This window comes from Ascaphus truei, chromosome 2 (assembly GCF_040206685.1).
Source record: "Ascaphus truei isolate aAscTru1 chromosome 2, aAscTru1.hap1, whole genome shotgun sequence".
NCBI classification, from domain to species: Eukaryota; Metazoa; Chordata; class Amphibia; order Anura; family Ascaphidae; genus Ascaphus; species Ascaphus truei.
In genome coordinates this window covers 137924475-137950577 of record NC_134484.1, presented here as the reverse complement: position 1 = coordinate 137950577, position 26103 = coordinate 137924475, and the positions used below count along the sequence as shown (strand labels likewise).

The 26103-nt window shown below is 44.1% G+C and overlaps 1 protein-coding gene across 7 annotated transcripts in view; it reads left to right on the top strand.

Moving 5' to 3' along the window:
* LPIN2 (lipin 2) overlaps positions 1-26103 on the top strand; it is an 80445-nt gene that overhangs the window by 29292 nt on the left and 25050 nt on the right. For 3 of the 7 annotated variants that reach the window (XR_012799068.1, XM_075585273.1, XM_075585268.1), the window contains exons 2-10: positions 3763-3963; positions 5640-5735; positions 6812-7101; positions 10063-10167; positions 15635-15742; positions 20325-20432; positions 21017-21140; positions 21605-21935; positions 23377-23476. Coding sequence is in view for 6 of the 7 variants with exons in the window: in XM_075585268.1 (XP_075441383.1) it covers positions 3763-3963; positions 5640-5735; positions 6812-7101; positions 10063-10167; positions 15635-15742; positions 20325-20432; positions 21017-21140; positions 21605-21935; positions 23377-23476 (1463 nt within the window). In the remaining variant the exon portion in view is untranslated. Of the gene's footprint in view, positions 1-358; positions 512-3762; positions 3964-5639; positions 5736-6811; positions 7102-10062; positions 10168-15634; positions 15743-20324; positions 20433-21016; positions 21141-21604; positions 21936-23376; positions 23477-26103 lie in introns of those variants that run through there. The other 4 variants (XM_075585271.1, XM_075585269.1, XM_075585270.1 and 1 more) reach the window with 4 other exon arrangements.

Below are 26103 nucleotides of genomic sequence, written 5' to 3'. Positions count from 1 at the left end.
TATTCCCATGATCTGTTATTTATTTGATTACCACGTGTATTACTACTGTGAAGCGCTATGTACATTAATGGCGCTATATAAATAAAGACATACAATGCAATACATCAGGACTTCCGCTTAATACCATTGTGTTGCCGGTTTTCTGCCTCCCGAATCCCTTTAAAATAAGGGCATATTTAAATGTTGTTGATCTCGTGCGCTACAGCTGCCTGACCCTGCACACGAACTGGGATTCTTAGATAAGCAACTAAAAATATTAGTCCTTCCAGTCACAGACAACATCTACCAACTCAGAGCACAGGAAGCCTCTGATAGTCTGGCTGAGGAGAGGCAAGTCTTGAGTTAGCAGTTTTCTAAGGGTTTATCTGAGAGTCCAGGTGGGAGCATGACCTGAATATCATTGCTTGCCACACATTGTACACAGCATGTTTTTATTTCATGGGAATGACATTTCTTGTGCGGTTGCTGATCAGACGGTGACTTCCAGGATTACCAATACAGATCAACAAGGGTCAGTGATGTATATAATAGCATGTTCTTGTATAGCTTCTGGTTGTGCGCAGCGCTTCACTGAGACATTTTGCAGGCACAGGTCCCTGCCCCGTGGAGCTTACAATCTGTTTTTTGTTCCTGAGGCACAGGGAGATAAAGTGACTTGCCCAAGGTCACAAGGAGTCAACACCGGGAATTGAACCAGGCTCCCCTGCTTCAAACTCTCTGTGCCAGTCAGTGTCTTTATATTTATATTTAATTATATACTCTTACACCCAATAATTATGATTGACTGCTGCCTCAAGTGATATTTTTCGTTTTTAGCCTAAAATCATTATTCACGAAGGGGTGCGTTACATTTTATTTATTTGAAGTGCACGTATCTTTATGATGCACTTTTGTTTTAAATGCTACTTGTGTTTATATAAATCTACTGAAGTTGATTGTGTGAGCGTCTGTTTTTGTATGCAAGTATACATTTTGTTAAATATATACGTACAGTATTCAATATTTAAATGTGCGCACGCCTAATAATTACACTTGTTTTTTTTTTTTTTTTTAACAAACCCCCATTCCATTCTAATAAAGTCCTTTAGCACCTACCAGATACCAGAAGAGGCCACATCATTGAATCATTGCTGTTACATACCAGCACATTGTAGCATCACACAAAATCACCAATCTTTGTAATGATATTTGTGTTGGATCTACATTGCTGGATATTCTCCAGATAGGAAGAGCTTGTGACGTTACTGAGATACAGAAGGGTCTCTGCATCAGGACAAGTTGGGAACAAAATGGCCTCACCTGCGTCAACTTTTATAGTTGAGCTGTGTTAGTCAGTGGAGCTAGGAAGGAGTTACAGGACACACCTGTTGTAATGAGATGCATCAAATTGTGTTTCTCTCTTCCCTTGAAATAATCCACCAAGTCAGGGGTAGCCTATTCCTCCTTCGTTAGCCAGGCGCCCCAGGAGTAAGAGATTTGAACAATAAGCATGTGTGCCATTATTTGCAGATGTAGCTTCCAAAAGGAAAATAGGGGTGTCTAAATAAGCCTTCTGCGCATTGATACATATATCTGACTATAATTATGTACAGGCATACCCCGCATTAACGTACGCAATGGGACCGGAGCATGTATGTAAAGCGAAAATGTACTTCAAGTGAAGCACTACCTTTTCCCCACTTATTGATGCGTGTACTGTTCTGCAATCGTCATATACAGTACGTGCATAACTGATATAAATAATGCATTTGTTAAGGGCTCGATAGTCTCCCCGCTTGCGCACAGCGTCGGTACAGGTAGGGAGCCGGTATTGCTGTTCAGGACGTGCTGACAGGCGCATGCGTGAGCTGCCGTTTGCCTATTGGGCGATATTCCTTACTCGCGAGTGTACTTAAAGTGAGTGTCCTTAAACCGGGGTATGCCTGTAGTGTTCAAGTTAGGTTTATAATTGCAATGCAAAAACAGCAGAGGTGTACAACTGTCAGTAGTGTAAGGAGATCGCTTATCCAAAGTGACTCGATGCTCTTAAGCGAGGGGTGCTCCGCCGAAGATATAACGTATAAACACACAAACACGGCAAACATTATGTGAGGAAGAAATAACTCTTCTAGTGGCGGGCACAAAACACGGTTTAATGGAGTAAAAAATAAGGTGTCAAATTGCCACATACCTCCTGCAAACAAAGTACCTAACCTGCGCTCTTGTGCCAGAAATGCCTGCAACAGTATTGCTTTTCCAAGTAGCAGGCCTCACTGGCAGTATAAGGGGTTAATAAGATCCTGTACATAAACAATTCATGGGTCTGTGTTGAGGCTGCGTTGTACATACAGGCTGTCCTCGGTTATCGGACACAATGCGTTACTCAAAATGGCGTTGTAAAGCGAAACACGTTTTCCCATAGGAACACTGTTTAAATGAAAGGTTCCGTTCCTGAAGGCATTTTTAACACTAAAATACACCAAATATTTTATACAGGCAATAAGATATGCAGCACACACATAAATTATATAGTGTATATACTGTATTATATATATAATATAACATAATAAATAATATATTATATAGTATAATATAATATTATATGGTATAATATTATATATATACGCTCTTACGACGCTTTGCAACGTTGTTTATGTGAATGTGTGTATATATATATATATACACACATACACCACGTTGCAAAGCGTCGTAAGAGTGTTGGATAAGCCATTTTGGCGTTGTAAAAATGAACATAGGTATGCATTGCATAGCGTTGGATAAGCCATTCGTTGTAAAGCGAAGCGTTGTAAAACGAGGACTGCCTGTAATTGGAACAGGAAGAACATTTTGAATAAGATTGGTCTACACACACGTCTCTTTAGGCCTTGGATCGAACACACTGTACAAATTAGTATTGTTTCTCTATCAAATGCTTTCAGTTTGAATAGTGCATATGAATGTATCATATGTTTTATTGCATTATATATACATGTATGTGTATGGTGGGTGAAAAAGGCGACCGAAAACCTCTGCCGTTAGCATGTAGCCAATAAAGAATATCACTAGTGAGCACATTCACATGTCTTAGACAGGTCTGCAATCCTGCCTTTCAACCATTATCACCCAGCATACAGTGCTTCCACTGCAGCAAGGGATTCTGGGAAATGGCATGCAAATGAGTACACAATGTGTCACCTTTTGCCTGGAATATCCATTCACATGGAGCCCATTTAAGCTGCTGTATCGCCGTATATATTGCAATAAAGCATACATATACATGCGCGCGCACACGTAAAGAAATCAGATCTGCCACAACACGCTATACATACAGAAGTTATTGCATCCATTATCAAATGTTACCGGTTTGGTGCGTGCTATCAAGACAGCAGCCGTCTGTCAATGCAACGGAGCAGTCTGAAGGGTTGGTAGAACTGCACGTTCTGACTGTCTGTCTGAGCGTATTCTCATTGGCTGAGAGACCTATGTATGTCTATATCTCGTGTGGGTGGTGGATTTACAATCCTCCCAAAAACCGTTTTCTATCATGCCGCTTCTGAAATTCGAGGGTCTTTTTCTTGAGCACACATTTATATACATAGAAATAAATGTGTGTGTGTACAGTATACATTTAAATGCTGCTCCTGAACCTGTTGACCTGGGATTGCTTCTGTTTTAATGTTTTTTTTTTTTTTAATGTAATAGCGGTCTCTATGAAGTACAAATAATACTACATTGACATGTTCTTTTCAATTGATTCTTTTTTTTCTTTTTCTTCTCTTCCAGTCCCAGACAATGAACTACGTTGGGCAACTTGCCGGGCAGGTCCTGGTTACTGTGAGAGAGCTGTACAAAGGCATCAACCAGGCGACCCTGTCGGGCTGCATAGATATTGTTGTGGTCCGTCAGCCGGACGGCACGTACCTCTGCTCACCTTTCCACGTCCGATTCGGGAAGCTTGGAGTTCTGCGATCAAAGGAAAAAGTGGTACGTATGTATGAAACCTTCATTTGACAAGGCTGCAGTGAATGCCAGGTGGCACCATGGCCCAAAACGAGTTCTGTGCAGATTCTGTACTGAGGCAACGGTGCCACAAATATCTAAACCATTTCTAGCTATTCATTTAAAGCAGCAAACCAAGAGGTTTTTTATTTTTATTTTCTTATTTGTTTACATAGGTTTAAATCAGGGGGTCCCCGGAGCTGAGCCCCATTCATTTTAGCTCCAGAGACCCCCCCCCCCTGCTTCCCAAGATACAGACCCCCAAAGCGGGTGCCGGTATCTCGGCCAAGTTTAAAGCTCCCGTTTCATGCTGGCCAATAGGAAGCTGAACTTGATGACGTCGTGGCTTGCTATTGGCCCTCAATGCCGCTATTACGTGAACCCTGCTAGCGGAGCGACAACTGGCACACCCTAAAGAGGTGCGCATCTCCAGAAGCAGGGGGTCACTAGAGCTAAAATGAATGGGGTTCAGTTCTAGAGACCACCTTGCCAAGGAAATTGCGTGCTTGGATTGCCTCTTTAAACAATCTGTGACACACATCCGAGGCCGTGTATTCTGCCTCCTAATATTGAACCAAAGTACTTTTTTCGTTAGGCAAATTTCTCTCTTTAGAAAAAATGACCAGTTTTACTTTAAACCTGTCAGGAATAAAGCACTTTTATTCCATGTGTTTGTCTTTATGTGGTATGTCATTCGGTTTATGTAATTTACATTACTCTGTACACCCATTGTACTTCGCTGCGGACTATGTCTGTGTGTTTTACAAATAAACGAGGACGATATTTAACTCCCACACATTTATGGGACGCTCTGGCTGTTGACTTGCAAGAGTGTGTTTGCTATTGATTTCTTGGCTGAGAGGTCAGATGGACAGGGAAATGTCCGCATGTTGAATGTTGAATGATTAATTGCACTATTGCACTATTGCACTCCTAACTCAATGTCATCATGCAATCTTGATCCAGTCCTTGGCTTCTAATGTTAAACCCAGTGCATGCTTGTGTAGTGCTGAATTCCTATGGATTACATTCTCACAAGGACACTGAGCTAAATATCATATAAAATTCCTTAGTAGTATATTATCAAAGTAACAATTGTATATCCAGAGCTTTATCAGTATAAGAATCTTAATTATTTAACATAGAGGAAAACATGAATAAAACACAATACAAGGCCACGATTACCTGACACAACACTGGGTTGCAGGCTAAGGCTGCGCTTATAGTGCCCGGTGACGTCGCGCCAAAACAAATACATAGAATCCGTCGCATGAGCTTATGGCGACGGCGCTACAAAAAATTTGGAAGCCATTGCAATTTGATTTTGGGAGAGACAGTCGCCACGTGACTGTGTCTACACCAATCACAGGGCGCCTACTGCACTCTGCCCGCCCCCTTCGTGACGTCATGTGGTGTCAATTGTTGTCGGCGCCAGCGACATCGCTCCAAACTAAAGTGCAACTTTCGCCAGTGGCGACGGGTGACATCATCGGTCGCGTCGCCGGCACTATAAACGTGGCATGTTTCTCTTTTAAAAAAAAAAAATTGCCCACATGTTTATTTTCCTTTTACTTACTTTACCTCGTCTCTCTCTCTGGCTCCTAATGAATATGCTGCGGTAAAGCCATCTTTCTGACACACTGATTTTCTTTGTGCCACAGATCGATATTGAAATCAATGGCGATCCCGTGGATTTGCACATGAAACTAGGTGACAATGGAGAAGCTTTTTTTGTTCAGGAAACGGAAGAGGAAAATGTAAGTGCTATTTATATTGACTTTGCACAGTTTTCTATCATATAAACAGTACTGTCATCCCATTGCCCTCTGGATGTATTCATACGACATTTATTATTTTTATAATAAAACATCATCCGCGTTCTAAATTGATTATTTTGATCTTTTACTTGCCATACCCCATGGCACATCTGTAAAGAGATGGTGCTACTAACAAGGCTTTGTTAAATTGCTGTGCGTGTTGATGTACTGGTTAGGGGGCAGTAAAGGAATTTTTTTGCTGTGACCTATGAATAAGGCCTGGGACATAGTAGATCCAGCCTCGCTGAGCAGATGCACTAACCCCCTGCATCTGTCATCAACGCGGCTATAGTTTATCTTTCCGCATGCGTGCGGATGCGTGCGGAGGCTCAAACTTTGCCGAGACTGGCAAGTGTAAAATTTGCCGCTCGGGGAAGCAGAGGAGCGGTCACGTGACCGCTCACATCCAATGGGAGCGAGGGACTAGCCCCGCCTCCCGCTGCACCTCCCGACACGCCTCTGCTCCGCCTCCACCCCGCCCCCAGAGCGCGCTCACTGCCTCGCCTGTCAGGACAGGTAAAAGCACCATTTTGAGCAGGCGAGGCAGAGCAGGAGCGCGGCTCAGCGTGGCTGAATCTGCTATGTCCCAGGCCTAAGAGGGCAAGAGCAGAACGGCTAATCGGTGTCATAGTTCATTGCAAACTGAACTTGTACCCAGTAACTTTGGGTCACCCTTAAAGTGAAATATTTTACTTGTGCATGTCCTGAGAATTATTATTTTTTTTAAATGTGTGAAATTCATTCTCTAACAGACACTTGATTGTTGTCTTTGTCCAGCTATCTGCTAATAATAGCATGATTGCTTTCTGGGAACAACAATGGGACAAATGAGGGGGGGAAATAACCATTTGTCTGACGACTCGCCTACATATAACCCATAAAACATAGCACTGCTGTTACTCAAGTGAACTAACACCGGTAGTATTTGTGACACTGTCACTTCGAGATCTAGCACGTGCTCGCTAGCTGTTGCCACACATTTCCTTATCTGCATGCTTTTCGTGTGTCGCTTTTAGGAACAAATCCCTGCGTATTTGGCTACCTCACCCATACCCACAGACGATCAGTTTTTCAAGAATCTCCGGTCCCATTTGCCAAAGTCGGGGGAAGAGGAGAAGGGTTCGTCCGTGTCGCATGCCATGGAGGCTGAAACTGTTGTCAGCCCGGGGTCTGTGAAAAAGAAAAAACGGAGGAGGAAGAAAATCAAACATGAAGCCAAAAGGGAAGAGCCTCCCGCTTCCCCTGCGGTGGAAGAGATCTTCGATATCGACATGAGCTCCGATGAAAACATGATTCAGTCTGCAAGGTAAGGCAAACGTCACCGTAAACTGAAGCCACACGTCTGGGAATGAGCAAGCGTATGTGTACATTTTTTATATTAATAAGGAATCTATGTTCGCGATAGTACTCCAGCAGAATCAATGGTAGGTTAGTGAGGGTGCTGCTATAGCAGACGTTGCACTGACAGGCTTGCAATGTATATGTAGTATTAAGATGGCATAGGCACTCGTCATGGGTGAAAAAGGGTTTATTTCTCCAGCGTTTTGGTTGCCACTGGAACCGTTAGGAAGGATGCGGCAGCAGAAAATGAATAACCGTTAAAAACCAGTTACAAACTGCAAAATATTAACACTACCTGACGTTGCGAATAATTATGATGTCAATAGTCAAAACCCTAGATACAGTGAGGCGAGGAGTGAAGAATACAGTGTTAAAAGCAACAAGAGACATTGACAAATTAAATCAATAAACTATCAATCGAGCAAATAGACACCATGCAAAAGGTTGGAATCAAACAAAGTTTCCAACATTAATTATCAGGTGTAGCGTATCCTCAAACGTATGCAGCAATCCTTATAAACTGTGATAGGGTAGCAAAATGAACAATATCATGATTTAATCATGCTAATGTGGAACGTAATCCTATTATATAGAACTGGAGCATTGTCATAGCATTAGGACCCAATATGTCAGGATATAAATCTAAGGCGCGCCCTGAAGTAACTCCCCACAGAAGTAGTTGTAAGCGGTCAAAGCTGTATACTCGATAGTGTCCGGTCTCGTGATCACTGCATGTAAATAACGTAGATTAATTGTTATTTATATGAGTGTGTGGAGAAAACTCTGTCTTTCTAGTGAAGATGTAGCAGCAAAGAGTCTGTATGGCCAAAATCATTATACTGTAAAGCATGCTAACAATGTTTGTTGGTAACATATTGTATCCGCTTATGCCAGTGTTGCCAGAGCAATAGTAAATAAATTGCCACCGCTGTATGCTTTCCTCCGCAGTCTCATATCATGGGGTCTGTAGTGTTTGTAATCCATGGTTTAGGTGGGTGAGGTGTATTCTAATCCAGGGGTGTGCAAACTTTTTCCCCTGTGCCCCCTGCCTGCTCTCCCACACTGCCAGCTCCCCCCCTCTTATCTTGTCTCCGACGTCAAATGATGCCGCTGGGGTCATGTGACGTTGCGTCACAATGACAACGTGACACCATGACATTTGACGCTGTCGGAGACAATGTAAGAGAATTTACAGAGGCCTCGTTGTCCACCGGCATTTCATTTTAAATGCTTTGGGGAAGAGTGTGGGGCGCTTCCCCCCTCAACCCCCCCCCCCCCGATAATCTCCAGGGTACGTGCCCCCAGTTTGCAAAACCCTGGTCTAATTTGTCCAGGACATCTGTTAAATCACCATAGTCATCCAAGTTTTTGACAAACTAATAAATGTTAAAAGTGCGTGCGTGTGTGCGTGTGTGCGTGTTCGTTCATATGTATGTACACATACATCATACACCATATAAATATATACATTGAAATGACATCATGCAGATAGTTTTACTAGTAGAGGGCAAATTAAAATCTCTCTTGTGAGCACATTGACATGTTTCAGACAGGTCTGCAACCCTGATTTTCACAATTCTCTGTCTACTAGCATACAACGCTTCCACTGCAGCAAGGGATTCTGGGAAATTACATGCAAACGAGCACACAGTGGCACCATTTGCTTCAAATCCATTTTGATATGGACTCCTATAAGCTTACTGTATGTATTGCACAACGTTTCAGCACAGCCTGGGTTAAAGTGCATAGCCAGTAAACCTACTCTCAGACAGCAGTTTCAACCTTTTGGTTCTCGCCAGTGTGAGGCTGGTTATACTGGCTTTGTAATGTGAAGCTGGGATAGGCTTCAACCCCACCTTAAATAAGTTATGGTGGGTAAAAAAGTGACAAAAACTCTCCACTGTTATAGCATTCAGCAAATGAAAATATCACTTGTGAACACTAGTACAGTATATGCAAGCTGTTGGCTACATATCTGTAAATAGTCCTTCACATGGTTATAAATAATTTGACACAATTTGATATATTTAAGACAACTAAGAGCATCCAAGAGGACCGGTCATAATCCCATACGTAAAGTTTCAAACAGGACTGTTCTCTGCAACTCTGTTCTGTGTTGTGATAATTAAGCGATGCTTGACCCATAACATGCGCTGATAACCTTTTAGTATTTTATATAAAATGGTAAGTATATTACAATACACTCACATGATATCGAATGATTACACGCATTTAGATCACACTAACTGAGACGCAGCCGTGAGACGCACGCCAAACGGAGGGTCGACTCCAGGGTAAGCAGATAGTTTATCTTTCTGCAGCCGAGATCGATTGTGTGATCTAAATGCGTGTAATCATCCGATATCATGTGAGTGTAATACAATTCCCCCACGCTGATACAGTGCAGAGGAAGCCACGGGGAGACTGTGGAGAAGCCCATCCGAGACGGCGGCGGTGCGGTGAGCTGCGGCAACCACCCTTACACTCCTTATCACTTATACAGTGAATAACGCTTATATTGATTTTTAACATTGTGAGTGCACATTTTAATACTATATAAAGTTTATCCCTATACCATTGATCTGCACCATGGAGGTCTGTCTTTATCTTTCCATGTACGTTTGCAACTGACATCCCAGTTCTAGCTGCTTCCTGCATATGTCCAGTGAGATCCACCTGACTTCACATATCCCGCCACTGCACTTATCCTACTAACTTTCTGTGAGTAGGGAGCACACAGGGGCCAAGCATCATATATCACCCTTGAACAAAATTGTTTGCACTTAGTGTGTTTTTTTCTTTGTTGTTCTTTCCCTACATGCTCCCCCTGGGTTGAGAAAATACATAGTGTATTGTAATATACTTACCATTTTATATAAAATACTACAGTCTGCACTATGCCCGGTTCTTTGTATAATCACTAAAGGTTATCGGCGCATATACCATTGCTGAGGCTGACGCAGATCTCCATCGCAGTTGGCGATTCATCACTTAAAGATACCATTACGTGCATCTATCTACCCTCACATTTGTGAGTATTCAATCTATAGACCTAAAGAAGGAATCCACGTTTTCTGTATTTAACAATACTGCATTATCAGACATTTACTTTCTGTTTTCACATGTTTGCGCTTCCCAACGACCACAACTTCATCCACTCTTCATGGGATTGAGAGAGCAATCCTTCACTGGGTCACAGCAGCATTACACGAATTAGTTTGTATAACTATTATTGTTTCAACACCCTTTGCACTGTATTAACATTGATGCACAATTATCATTTGAGCGCCACTATTGATATTTATTTTTTCACTTGACCCATAACATGCATTGTATGAAATAACACCAAACAGCAACATTGAACTTTGTGTTTGACATCTGGGGAGTTAATGTGGCAGCAAGAGACAGGATAAGATTATGGTGTTTCTACAGTATTTAAGCGGCTTACAATATGCCGCAATGAGGAGCCTTTCATGAAATGCTACTTCCAGATAAGCTCAGGGTCGGTCATTACACTGTATATGCATACATTATAAACTGTGTTTCCTGGTAGTCCCCATGGTAGTGGTCATCACCAATAGGTTAAGTTCCACCCTACTGCTGATATAGGTTTGGGTGGACGCCACCACGCGGCGGCGGGAGGGCCGGAGTTACCGAACGTGCCGCGTAGAAGAGACACGGCCCTTTTTATGAGACATGCTTGGCCTGTGAAAACCACTTTTCTGCTGCAATAAACGCTGACACACACTAAGGAGCCTGCACAAGTGGGAGAGAGTTGCCCAGACATTGAAGGGACTGCTCAGAAGCTGTGAAGCTCGCAGAGTCTTGAAAGTCTGCCATATAAACTTAACAAATTTGATATGTTGGTTGCTGCTGCAAATGCAAATGGGATAGGAAATGGTGCTATCCCATCTATATATATAAAACTCAAAAGTGTTTGATAGTAGATGTGGTGAATCTCATTGGTCCGTCGGTCCGCTCACAAGTCTCTCATTGGCCACGAGGTACGCTGACATCACGGACACACCTACTCCACTGTGACACACACACACACATACTGCCACAGACTCCCACCCCTGCAGACTCCCCATACCCCCTGAGACTGGGACCCGAGACTCTGAAGCCTAAACTGAGCCCTCAGCATAGCCTCTGACACTCTCTCTCACTGCGGACTCGCCCTACTCCCCTGGGACTCACCCACCGACCTTGGTAAGTCTAACCCACTTTCCAACCCTCTCTCTCCCTGTGCCCTTTACTACCTCTCCACCTCCTCAATCATCACACACCTCACTTTCAAACCCTCTCTCCACCTATATCTCCTTCAACATCACACACCATCAATATAACCGCCTCTGCTGTCCACCCCCCTCTTACCCGTCCACGCCACCGCTGTACACCACTCACAAATCACGACCTCCACTGTGCAGACCCCACCGCGCCTCCGCTCAGCAGGCCTGACAAATGGCCGACTACACCCCACCCCGACTCCTCTTGCCGGCACCGCTATATCAGCCACTCCCCGCTTACTGTCTCAAAATGGCTGCCTTCACGGCCGCTCCGCTATCACGCCTCCGCTTTGCACCCCACCTTCCCGCCTGCTCCTCTATGTCCCCGCTTACCCCAATGCCCCCGCTTACCCCAATGCCCGACTACACCCTACCGCGCCTGTGCTCAGCAGCCCTCACAAATCACTGAATAACAATCACCCTCTCGCTGCCCCTTCTATATACACCCGATCCCCACTTACTGTTCAATGGCCTAGTAATAAGCACGCTCAACGCCTCCGCTGTGCACCACGATTACTGTGTCAAAATGCCCCCTCCCCTATGTCCCCACTTACCCCTCCAACAATTCATCACGCCCACCACCTCCGCGGTGCACACCGCTTACCACCTACACTGTGCACCCCCATTACTATGACAAAATGGCCACTATGTCCCCAATTGTTTACTGCCTCAAAACGCCCGGCTTCCCGCCTGCTCCGATATCACGCTCACCGTCTCCGCTTTCTACCACACTTACTATGAACAAATGCCCACCTTCCCGCCCACTCCGCTATATCCAATGGCCCAGTAATAATCGCGCTACCCACCTCCGCTATGCACCACGATTACTGTCTCAACAATTCATCAGGCTCACCACCTCTGCTGTGCACCCCCATTACTAGGACAAAATGCCCGTCACAAATGCCTTACCTTCACCGGCTTCACACCGGGAAACGAAGCGTTGAAGGCGGGGAGGAAATCGGAGATGTGAACTGAGGGCGGGGGGGAGCGCAGCTCTGAATGGTGGAGGGGGGGGGCAGAGCTGTGAAGAGGGGGGGAGAGAGTGGAAGGGAGTGGAGACAGAGTGGGAGCGACATTACATCCCAGGCAACGCCGTGTATATCAGCTAGTAGAATATAAAGTAAGCCCAAAGGAGTTGGTGGTTGCTATGTTTTTTTTGTTTTGAGATGGCTACAATTCACATATCGGTGCTTCAGGTATACTGCCCAAGGAAGCTTGAGTTAAAATGGCTATTGAGCCTACCATTAGGAAGACTAAATACTGCGCTGCCTGCGAAAAACTAGCTTTTCAGAACAAGAAACTTTGCAGACTGCCTCAAGGAAGCGGCAAAGGAACCTGTGGAGCCAATGGCCGATTTTTAATGTCGTGCATAAAGGGCGTAACATGGTATTGAGGCAGCATCCTCCAAGTCTGCAAACAAAGGTCAAAAACATGCAAGGTCACTTACGACAAAAAAACAATTTTAGGGGTTAGCTAACACAGATAAATGCAGATGGGTATAACACCCTCTGGTAATAACTGTGTCAGCAGGCGCTCCTACTTAATGACCAATAAATGCAAACAAAGAGGGTTACACAGTGAAAAATGGCAAACAATAATTAAATAGATACTTGGTATATGTATACTTCACAACACATGTTCACAAATATAGAGTCCAATGCCAGATGAAGTATGGGTATGCTGCTTCTTTGCAACCGGTACTAACCTCAGGACCGGTAGAAACTATAGAAAAAAGACAAAAAAGCGCAAAGCCCATAGAGTAGTAAAGTCTGTTTATGGAATAATAAAAAACGATTATAAAAACTCACAGAAAAGTAGGTAAATACAGACACTTCGGTACTTAGAATGACTGCGGGAACAAGAGTACTTCACTCGTCCGCTGGTTGGGGTGTTAAATGTCTCATACCTTCTCCTCCACTCGATCGGCGGCGTGTTTCCGCTTCCGTGTCAGGTGACTCATGACGTCGGCGCGTGTGTCGTCGATCGGGGGTTGGTCTATGGATAGCCACTTGCTCCCCCTCCAAACTCGGCGTGCAGGAGTTCTGTCGGTCCCATGTATCCTCCGTAGCTCAGTGCTCACAGCAAACATCAGCAACCATAGCAATGTCAGCCCTAAGCGTTTCAAGGACCGTGTCCTCAGGCGCTTTCATTGCTGGTTGCTTATCGACCAAGTATATATAGGGTACCAATTGGATGCATGCTATAAATAATTAAGTGCCCTTCTAGTGGTCGTTTGCAGTATCCACATAATTGATATGCAATAACGGACTTTGAAAGTATTAGTATTTATAAGAGCATTAAAAGTGTTAGAAAGAAAAGGATTGAAATATTTAAAATATCATATTTAATATTAACGTATTAAAATATTATTTTTAAAAACTTCGTGGATTTGAAGGATGCATACCTTCACAGAAGATTTCGGGTTCGCCATAGAGCAGGCACATAATCGGTTCAAAGCACTTCCCTTTGGCCTTGCCACTTCCCAAAGAACTTTCACAAAGGTGCTTGTAACTCATTTTAATAAAGGCACAGGACAAATCCTGATTACGCCAACATTAGTATGGCGTTTCTTACACATCCCAATACAAAGCTTAAAATATTTGGTACTCGGGCATGGTCTTTCTTCCCCCACGAAAAAGGAAGAACCTAAAAAACATGATCAGGACAACCGGGTCCGGTGATCTGCTGTCAGCCAGGTAATGCATGAGTATCATCGGCACGCCCTCGGCCACCATTCAAGGGGTAAAATGGGTGAGATGTCACAAGGTTTTTCCAGCAAAAAAAATGTAAGACAGTGGGACAGGCAGACAATGGGCCCACTTTAGTCTATCGCGCTTCCACAAAGGGTTGAAGACTTTGTTCCCTACGAGAACATGTCTGGCTTATGCTCAAGACCGATGGATGTGGCTCAGGCACCAGTGTAGCCCAAGGAAAGGGGCCCACCAGGGGTCGCAATGTACCAGTAAATGTTCTGGAATTGAGTAATTGATGCTGGCAATAAATCACTTCTCTGTGTGTGTGTGTGTGTGTGTGTGTGTGTGTGTGTGTGTGTGTGTGTGTGTGTGTGTGTGTGTGTGTGTGTGTGTGTGTGTGTGTGTGTGTGTGTGTGTGGATGTGTGTGTGTGTGTGTGTGTGGATGTGTGTGTGTGTGGTGATGTGTGTGTGTGTGTGTGGTGATGTGTGTGTGTGTGGTGATGTGTGTGTGTGTGTGTGTGTATGTGTGTGTGTGTGTGGTGATGTGTGTGTGTGTGTGGTGATGTGTGTGTGGTGATGTGTGTGTGTGTGTGTGTGTGTGTGTGTGTGGTGATGTGTGTGTGTGTGGTGATGTGTGTGTGGTGATGTGTGTGTGGTGATGTGTGTGTGTGTGTGTGGTGATGTGTGTGTGTGTGTGTGGTGATGTGTGTGTGTGTGTGTGGTGATGTGTGTGTGTGTGTGTGGTGATGTGTGTGTGGTGATGTGTGTGTGGTGATGTGTGTGTGTGTGTGGTGATGTGTGTGTGTGTGGTGATTGTGTGTGTGGTGATTGTGTGTGTGGTGATGTGTGTGTGTGTGTGTGGTGATGTGTGTGTGTGTGGTGGTGTGTGTGTGTGGTGATGTGTGTGTGTGTGTGTGGTGATGTGTGTGTGTGTGTGGTGATGTGTGGTTGTGTGTGTGGTGATGTGTATGTGTGTGTGTGGTGATTGTGTGTGTGTGTGTGGTGATGTGATGTGTGTGTGTGTGTGTGTGTGTGGTGATGTGTGTGTGTGTGTGTGTGTGGTGATGTGTGTGTGTGTGTGTGTGGTGATGTGTGTGTGTGTGTGTGGTGATGTGTGTGTGTGTGTGGTGATGTGTGTGTGTGTATAGTGATGTGTGTGTGTATAGTGATGTGTGTGTGTATAGTGATGTGTGTGTGTATAGTGGTGTGTGTGTGTGTGTGTGTGTGTGTGTGTATATATATGTGTGTGTGTGTGTGTGTGTGTGTGTGTGTGTGTGTGTGTGTGTGTGTGTGTGTGTGTGTGTGTGTGTGTGTGTGTGTGTGTGTGTGTGTGTGTGTGTGTGTGTGTGTGTGTGTGTGTGTGTGTGTGTGTGTGTGTTCATATCATAAGACTATTTGGGGAGGAAAGGTGTGGCTATTAATAGGGTGGAACTTAACACATTGGTGACCACTGCCATGGAAGGACCTTCTACAAAAGAAAATTATGGTAAGATCTAAAACCATTTTCTTTTTTTATAGCCAAATACCTGCTAACTTGACTGGTTGTGGAATACAGAACTGCAAGAATCAATCCATGCTTCTAGCCAAATTCCACACGATATTTCTGCAATGGAGATATTTCTTCAGGTAGTCAGAAGAGGGCGCCACGTGCAAACCTTATAGCTCATCACAAGTAATATTCGGTTCAGCATCAGAATGGTCACAGTAACCGAGCCTGATAAAACTCAACCGTAATATAAATCTGGTGACATTCTTCTGAGCTATAGTAATGTTCTTGGGATTTTAATAGCAAATGAAAAGATCACAAAGGTCTGCACCCCAGCTTTTCACCATTCTCTCTTGGCATACAATGCATCCACTGCAGCCAGGGATTCTGGGTAATGACGTGCAAATAAGCACACAGTGTCACCTTTTGCTTCATGTCTATTTTAACATGAACCCCTATAAGCTTATGCCCGTCGTATTACACATCTTTATCAGCACAGCCTGGGTTAGAGAAGTGCATAGTCAGTAAACCCACTCACAGACCGCTATTTCGAACACGGATCAGCACCAGAGGACCCCTGGTTCAGGTAAATAAATAACAAAACGGGGACTGTTGCTTTAATAGGACTGCTTTCGGCAGGGAAAACCAATGTGTTCCAGTGGTGCGGTTTATTTCTATGTATTTTGAGATCCTTCTCTTCTAGCCCTGGGAGGTGTATTATGGAGTAGCATTGCTTCGTTAATATAGTCCATTGTGGGCTTACATTCGTTGTTCTCATACCTCCCCTTGAGGACTACCAACTAATGGTGTGTATTCCTTGTAAAGCATTAAAAGATAAAGGTCAAAAGCCCATACTCGCTAAAGGGTGCTGCGCTTAAGCACGCCCTAAATACCAGTGAACATGACATGCTAAAGCTTAGCACTCTTTATTGAATATGGACCAAAGACATTTTACTAGCGTGAAATGAAAGCGGGATTGGCGCTGGCAGCAGCGGTGACTGACAGCTGTGTCTCTTTGTGTGGAGTACCGGGGGAAAGAAGGTGCGCAGCTGGGGGACGGAGAGAGGCAGAGAGCTCCGCATTGTGCTCTTCCCTGCGCTCTGAGGTCAGGAGGGGGAGCGGCGAAGGGGTTGTGTGTGTCTTAGATACACTGGGCCCCTCCCTCCCCCCCCAACCACCACCACCACACGCTCTGTGGCGTGCACCCCCGCACACGCGCACTCTGACGTGCACACACGCACGCTCTCTGGTGTGCACGTGCACACACGCACGCTCTCTGGTGTGCACCCGCACCCATGCACGCTCTCTGGTGCGCACCACCACCTATGTACACTCTCTGGTGCACACGCGCGCACTGCCACGCACACTCTGGCGCGCACCCCCACACACGCACGCTCTGGCGCGCACCCCCGCACACGCATGCTCTCTGGCGCGCACCCCCCCACACACACGCACGCTCTCTGGCACGCGCACTGCTACGCACGCTCTCTGGCGCGCACCCCCACACACGCACGCTCTGGCGCGCACCCCCACACACGCACGCTCTCTGGCACGTACACCCCCCCACACACACACAACGCACGCTCTCTGGCACGCGCACTGCCACGCACGCTCTCTGGCGCGCACCCCCACACACGCACGCTCTCTGCGCGCACCCCCACACACGCACGCTCTGGCGCGCACCCCCACACACGCACGCTCACTGGTGCGCACCCCCACACACGCACGCTCTCTGGCACGTGGTGGAGAGACTGGAACAGCCACACACCTTGTGACCCGCCCACCCCACCCCCCACACACACACCCCCCTGCCGCTCAAAAAAACTTTGACTCCTAATAATTCTAGTTTCCTTTTTTACAGTTTTGTCCACCCCTTTATGTTATAAGCAGGCAAGAAATATTAAGGCACATAGCTCACCTTTATCTTTTGTAACAACACTGTACCCGGTAAGCAAAAGAGGTTCATGTCCTTTTGAGCTAACGGAGAATAAAGTACAACTTCATTTGTGGTTATGGCGTACTCAGTGTTTCTGGAAAACTGTCACCACCAATAATAAACATTTCAAATACGCAGGCAGGGGGAGACTAATCAAACATGAGATGCAAAATGTTATGTTGCTGAAAGAGTAAACAAAGCAAACAATGCCAATGTGTTATTGAGGACAGGAACACAATGTACAATACGACACACACACACACACACACACAGTTGTAATTTAAAATCCATGGTGGTTGTATTTTTTATTTTTTGTAGTAATTGTGCTATGGTATTATAATTATAATCCAGTTAAACGCACCTCCCCTTCTAAATGTTTGTACTTTTCCCATTTAGGTTTTTAGCTGCCATCTGTGTCTTTAACTCTCCTTCTCTTGTGGGCTGTGATCAATAATCCTGTATTGAAACATTGTACAGTATCTCTGCCATGCCATAGGTTTGATTTCCTATTCTATTCTGTCACATTTAAGAAACGTCATCAAGATTGTTACATTTGACGGCGACCTATTTGGCTGCTAAATTGACGTCCCCTCAAATGGTACTACTCAAATATTATGTATGTATATCTTTATTCAGTGCCATTAATGTACATAGCGCTGCACAGCCGTAATACAGGTGGCATAATATAACAAATACAAATAACACAATGGGGAGAAGTGCTTCAGACAGAAGTAACATTTAGGAAAAGGAGTCCCTGCTCCAAAGAGCTTACAATCTAATTGGTAAGTAGTAAGAATGTACAGAGACAGTAGGAAGGTGTTCTGCTAAGTGCTTCTGCAAGGGGCCACGGTCGCTGTAGGATATGTATAGTATCAGCCACGGAGCTTCTCATAAGCTTCGTTAAGGAGGCTGGTTTTGAGACGGTTCTTAAAGGTGGATAGAGAGGGTGTTAGTGGGAATGGCACCTCAAATAGCTTTTAGTGTTGCACAGAAAATAGAGGAAAATACCAAGACCAACCATGACAAAATGCCATTAAAACGTGTGCTCGAGACTCCACCCATGAAACAAAGTATTTTTGTTTGTTTTTACAGAAATTGATACTATGAGCTGCATGTTATAAATTACTTGCGGGTCTATGGATCAAGGCAATTTTGATGCGAAACCATGGCATTTTCATCCTGCACTGATATGTCCAAGTTCTTTGTTCCAATGTTGCCCTATCTTACACTTAGAGAGTGTCCGTGAGAGGCGCTGGGGAGTTACACTGTGCACTTATTATAAGATATCACATTCTATGTCCCTTTTATTTGCTAACAAAATCCGCCATGTCTAAAGTACAAGTGCAGCAGCTCTGCACCAAAACATAGTGTGTCAAACCATGCACTTCTCTGCATTAATACATAGACCCCCTTAGTGTCTGTTTAACTCAAAATGCTGCAGAGCTGGATAACTAGAAGCCAGTAACTTCAGTGGTGATATTAAAGCCCATATTCACTATGCTGTGACGCTATGCTGTGACGCTGTCTTTACTTGAGCAAGGGGAAGATTATGGAACCCCTTTAGTCAGGTGAACGTCTATTAAAGTGCCACCAAAGGCACCCTTATGATGTACACCGTACGCCATTGTACCTTGTTTTATTTATTTATTTTTGCAGGCTGTACTCAATCACATACCACACTTAACGGGCGAGTCTGTCACATCCAGTGCGACAGCGGAACTTCAGCACCATCATGTGATCGCTTTGAAGAGTGGACACATGATGCAGAAGTGCCGGAAGGTCAGCAGGAGCTGGAACGACCTTCCGGCACTAAAAGGGGTTAAAGGCGCAAACACGTGGGGGTGGGCCCAAGGTTAGAGAGGCGAGGCATTTAGCTCCCTGGACCCCCTGGCTCGATATGTAAAACCGGCAGATTTGCTGCTTTAACAATATTGGGTGTGTTTGTGACAGCGCTATATGGAAATTATATAGTTGTGCACCGCCACTGATCCACTTGAAAGTTTCCAGTCATACTTGAGTCAGTGATATAAATGCACTCGTGGTGTATTGCAGCATGATAAAGTGCAATGTAACACCGGCTTGGCATGCGCTGCAGACCCCTGCGGCCCAAATCCGAACTCTGCAAACAATAAACAAGGGCTAGAGATTTTCCGTGCCTTCATTTACCACATCCTCCATGTTGGACTGAACAGTGCGTGTGTACAATCTGGAGACTGGCAGAGCTTAGCAAAATCTTCCTTTCAAATAATTACAGCTAACTATATTGGTATGTTCTTTTATACCAATCCCCTGTTGAATATAAGCATTTTTACGTAACCGTTTAGGTCTGTTATTGATTATGGGATGATTGGGTTTGGAATCCGTTCAAACACAGGAAGTCCGGAAATATCATTGGATTTCTTATCTGACAAAGGCCATTTTTCAGTATACTGTGAATCTGCTTCTCTGCGGCATTAATAAAACTCCGAGGCTTCTCTGCCAAGAAGAAGTGGTTTCCAGCATATTCAATAAGTTCCTACATGGTATCCTAACCACTTCTCTAAAGCATATTCAGGCTATCGGATGGCATTATTGGGGCAGGATCGCACTTTAGCTGTTGAGCTTTTTGCTTGTCATTTATTTGCCTTGTGTTGTAGTTTCGTTGGTGCTATATAAATAGCACTATACATACATTATCACTGTTTAAAAATAGGTAGCTGATATAAGTCCGTACTCTTATTTCTGACTTGACTTTCTGTTGAAGGGACTAATGGCATCACTTGAACATCTTCTCCTCTTTACTAAAGGTCATCTTCATGCACAGCATCAAAGGAGGAGGAGTACAAAGAGTCTTATATCTGCCATACGTCGGATCATTACGCCCTATCGGATGGAGACTGGTCCCCCATGGACAGGTACAGTGACTTGTTTCTCTTCTGTTAATCTACCTTTTGTATGATGCTGTTTGCCTTTCTTTGACAATTGCCCTATACTGGAGCATCCTCGGGTAGTGGGGACTTGTATTCCGAGGCTTATTTATTTAATGGGTCTTCCCCGCTGGGTTATGGTACATAATTTTTTTATCTGTAATTAAACTATCACAGGAATAGCGTCAAGGTCCCACTATATTTTTGTAAGAAGTCCACAATTGCTATGCCACTGAAGTGCTTCATAGGCCAAATATGTATCGTAAAGGTCTGTCAAAAAAATAAGTATATTAATTGTAGTGCCTATATCAGTGCTTATTTAACCTGTCAGAGGCCTACGGTGTGTTTTAAGTCCTGCTTAGCACTGGCTTGTTTAAATACAGTAAAAACGATGAATGTTTCTTATGTGGCGAAAATGAGAACAAGATGAACACGTTAAACCCAATGACTTGCTCTGTCATCTTTTTCATTAACAAGCAGCGGAATTGAAAGCTTGGAGGCAGTGAAATATTTAAACTATTGCGTTACCTGTGAATCATTGCTCTATTTCCCCCCCCCCCCCCTCCCATCAGTGGATTTTCCCAATCGTTGGGTCCAAAGAGTGATTCCGAGCTGGAAGTAAAACCCACAGAGAGCATGCTCAGAATAGAGTCTCACATGGAGTGGACATGGGGAGGATTCCCAGAATCAACCAAGGTGAGCATCCTAGATCTGGCCCTCCAGGAGGACACTGCTCGCACCACAAACATGACTTTTGATAAGTCCATCCAGCCATAACTTCACACGGAAAGAACTAAAAATGTTGGAGTTTTTCACATTTGTGTTTATTTGATGTTCACACACTCCAAACTCTCCCCCCGCCCCCTCGCATTAGTGCACAATATGGAAATCTCTTTCTGTTGGCCCCAAAAAGATGCTGTTCCTAGGTGTATGTTTTAATCAGTGTGTCAACTTTAAGCCAGTGAAATGCTCCATATACCTCTCTGGTGCATTTGCTTTGGACTTGCAAAAAACAAAGTCTGCTTGACCATCATTAACTTCTTTACGGTTAACAAGTAATGTATTTAAAAACATCCGCTGTCATTTTTTTTCATGCGATAATTTTCACAACAATCTTCATTTTCCAAGAATCTAATCTGTTGCCTAAAATGTCTTTGAAGGTGTGCAAGAAGGAAAGGGTGGAGCATCCAAGGACCACCAAAATCACACCTTCTGAGACTACACACTTTAGGGTGATCAGCTCTGAGGCAATGGCTGGGTGTTCTGATGATAATTTATCCATGGAGGACTCTGTTTGCACTGTGCTGAAGCCAGAGCCCCGACCTAGTTCTATGAGTATGCCAACAGATACAGACCAGACTGCAGAATCTTCCTCTGAAAGCAACCTGAACTCCCCATCCGTGCCAGAAGAAGACCTCTCCGTAGAATGTATTGATACATTATCCGATATGAAGCCTTCATTAAGATCAGACTCTCCGTCAAAGAAGAAAGGTACTTGATGATTAGACGGATTTGCTGATTTATTAGATGTATGAACGCGCACATTCTGCCGTTTTTAATTAGCCAATGTTTAGCTAGTGTTAAGATCGCTCACGTTGCATACGGATTTTCATGCTGTTCGGATTGCACAGAGCCTAGTCATGTGTCTTGTGAATAGCGAGATTAATTGGAACCTGTTCGGCTGCAGACTAATACAGCGCTGAATTATATACATAGTTCTGACAGAATAAATTGGTTTACAGAGCCCAGAATGTGTTATTCACTGTAATCCAAGTGCTGTGGTAGAAGCAGTCCATGGGTGTTCCTAAATTATACAGGGCTGCAAAGGGGGAGACTGACCAAGTCCCCCAACATCTTCACATATATGCAGTGCAGGGTAATCTACGATGTAATTGTAGTTCCAATGTAGGCTGTGATACCTTCACAAATCTGTAGTTTTAGATGTACGGTCGTGTTGAGATGCCAGGAAAGCAAAAGATCACGTGTATTTCATATGAAGCTTCCTCCTTTGGTTTGACACATGTCGTTGGCATTATAACACGCTTATTCCATGAACTGGGGTTATAAAAACATGTCCCCTCGCCCCCCTTCCCACCCCCCAAAGTGCAGCTCACTTTCCTGGCAATGGCAGTGTGATGTTTAAGCACACGAACCTTTAAATTGGTCAGAAGATTTATAATCAGCAATTATAACAGTAGAAATGGGATTGTAAACAAAGGGGAATAAAGGCCTTTTTAATGAATGGCAGATACAAGGAAAGGGGGCAGCATTAAATCAACGGTATAAAAGTGAGTATTTCATAAGGGGTAGAACTTTTATAAGTAACTTAAACAAGTACCAGATGCTCACTGCAAAATGAGCATGACCCTCTTATGTGCAGAATGCAAAGTATTAGGGCATCACTCAAAACTTCATGTCTCCTTGGCTTAAAAGAGCGCAAGACAGTGTGGAGTCTGCATCCCTCTCAGGGACCAGTCTTTGGCCCAGATCCACAAAATAGGAAGGGAAGTAAAGGCATGCGAAGGCTCTGCATCCTTTCTGTGTTAGGTTGTGCTTGGTATATAGTGAAGATGGTTTTGTGCCCCCAGTAATGTCTCCACAAGCCTTATTCAGTTGGCTGAGGCTGTAAGGCACACCATGGTAAAATAGAGTTGCTGGCTAAACTGTACAGAAAACAGCAGATTTCAGATTTTGTCACTCTATAAATGTTTAGCGACTGTAACGTATTTGGAGAATGTGTTACTTTATTGTGCCTTGTATGATTTTAGCATACCTTTACCTGTGGGTCTAATAAGAACCCTTCACATACCTGTGATGGTGGCTTTACTCCCTTTGTAGTACACGATCTGAACACGGGAGGACATGGCACAGAGCTCTGAAACTGGGACATCAACAGGCTTCATATATTTACATTTGTTTTAATTACAAACAGGTGTACGTAAAAGGAGCCAGCATCAGGGACCCGGTGATATTTATCTGGATGATTTAAAGGTCTTGGAACCTGACGTAGCAGCGCTTTATTTCCCCAAAAGGTATTTTTTTTTTTTGTGTAACAACTTCGAGAGCTGAGATATGAGACTTCGCTTTCCTAATGTGTTCATCTCCAATTTTTTTTTGCTTCCTGACAACTATTTTCTTCGATGTTTTTTTTTTTTTTACTAACTATGTTTTCACCTATAACTTTCAGAAAAGGTTTTATGGCGGTTTGTTCGAATATGGGATGTCATAAATGGAAGATCTTAGAGGTGCAATCCCATACTATTCATAATTATGCATTTCCATATTTAGAAAATAGAAATCGCCATGAGACCCTGGACAGTGTTTTGTAATCAAACCCAGATCTCTTTGTATATTATTCATATCTGTAGCGATCTTATTGTTCCTTTGAATATCGTGAAGTGCATATTATATATATATCTATATCACAAATAGTCGATACCGTTCTGTGGCTAACAAAATGCTTTTATTTGTGCGAGGTTTCGGGATACACAAGATATCATCTTCGAGCGGTGCTACAATTAAGCCAAAAAACTTTCTTAGAAACAAAGCAACTGGGATGTTATCTGTTGGTGAAGCCTGCCCTTCCCTCTGTGCAGTATGCGATTTATGACTTAAGGTGTTAGTGTGTGCGTATCTTGATTAATAAAGAGCCCACAGTGTTTACAGCGCTTAACAAAAGGTGTGCGCGCAGGGGGAGTGAATAAAAATGGTGTGGGTAGGTGTTGGAAAGTAAGATGCTGTTACATTTCTGTTCGTGTGTGGCTACTATGTAGTCCCTATTGGTATATAGGAATATAATTACATAGTACATGTGTGTGTAAGAGACAGGTGTGTTTGCATTCATACAGCGCAGTATTAATAGACATGGGCTTTAGCACTCATGGGAAGAGTTCTCTTTCAGGGTAGTGGCTCATGAAGCTGCGGTCTCAGTTTAGGCCACCGGTGAGTGTCCCGAACGGTCTCAAATTTGTATTCTTGCAACAGTCTCTCTTTCGGTGTTCTAAGATTACCTTTGAGTTTGGCCACCTTCAGATTGTTCATCTTGTGGCCAGAGTCAGAGACATTTTCGCCGACAGGACTGTCTCTTGTTCCACGTGTGATGTGGCGATGCAGATTAATTCTCATGTTTAGTGCCTTTTCCGTCTCACCTATGTAGTAGCAGCCCCCAGGGCATTTCATGCACATAAGGTACAAAGAAAAAAGTGCGTGGTGTAGCGCTATTCAAAAAATATATAAATATATTAAATATTATGTGAACTAAATAATGAATAATGGGGGCTGCCAACTAAAACACTAGCTACCCAAAGCTAGTGAAAGAATTGCAGAAAAACAGAAGGGTGCCCCTATCTCTACAATGAGTGAATATGAATAACACAATATATATAAACAGAATGCTAAATGCAAATAATATACAATTAAATACAACCGTGTGTGACAAAAAGCTGAAAAAAGTTCCAAGGATGTGGAATAAAGGATCCAGTCGTGGCTCAGCACATGAAAAGAAATAAACAAAACAACATAGTGTGATACTGTTATTGAAAATAACCTTAATAGTTATCAAAATAAATAATAAAATTAAAATTAAAAAACTAACAAACCTAACAGAGTGATCGAGCAAGCACTACAGATTACTAAAATTACAAATCTATTTATTAAAAGTTAAAAAACTAAGAACAATAATGATTAAAAAAAACTAAGACATCCACTAATCCTGCGTCCGGGTTCTATAGGAATCCTACTTACAAGCTGCAATTAGGTCAAGCGCGTGTGTACATAGTCTGGATGGCTGCTCCTCCGCTTCAGGTGTGCTGTAGAAACGTCCTCTCCTTATCCAACCCAGACCCGCTGGGTGGTCGGAAGGGACCTCCGTCTGCTGGGAAGTAATTCGTAAGCCTCCTGACCTCTCCTGCTCAATGTTCCGATTCTGCTGCCAGCAAGACCGCTCCACCTCTCCCTCTCTCGCGAGACTACGCCGCCGGGGGTGAGCTACTGGTATAGCTGATGCAGCTCACAGGATACTCTATCAGAGGTGATATGAAGATAGGCGCTTGAACGCCGAGACACGGGGTGTGTGACGTCACCCTACGCGTCCCGCGGATTGATCCGCTTCAGGGGTAAAGTATGGCGTCACACACCCTGCATCTCGGTGTTCAAGCAGCTATCTTCATATCACCTCCGATCGAGTATCCTGTGAGCTGTAGCAGCTCCCCCCGGCGGTGTAGTCTCGCGGGAGAGGTGGAGCGGTCTTGCTGGCAGCAGAATCGGAACATTGAGCGGGAGAGGTCAGCAGGCTTACGAATTACTTCCCAGCAGACGGAGGTCCCTTCCAAACACCCAGCGGGTCTGGGTAGGATAAGGAGAGGATATAAGATACAAGACATTTCTGGAGGAACAGGTGAACCTTCCTTTGATTTTGTACTCCAGATTCCTTTGTGGTATTTGTATTGTGCCCGCTTTTCTAAGCATTGCACAGGTTTTGTATCTTGCGTCCTGGCATGGTCTTGTCCCGCATCCAGTTTCATTGATGAATACTTTACTCCTCACCATTTCCTTAATGAGTTTGTCTGTATGATTAGAATTGTGTTTCAGGGAAGACCTGTTGCAGTCTTGTATCCTCCTGTAGAATGGGTGTAGTTCCCTGGCGATTTTGTGTAGGGCT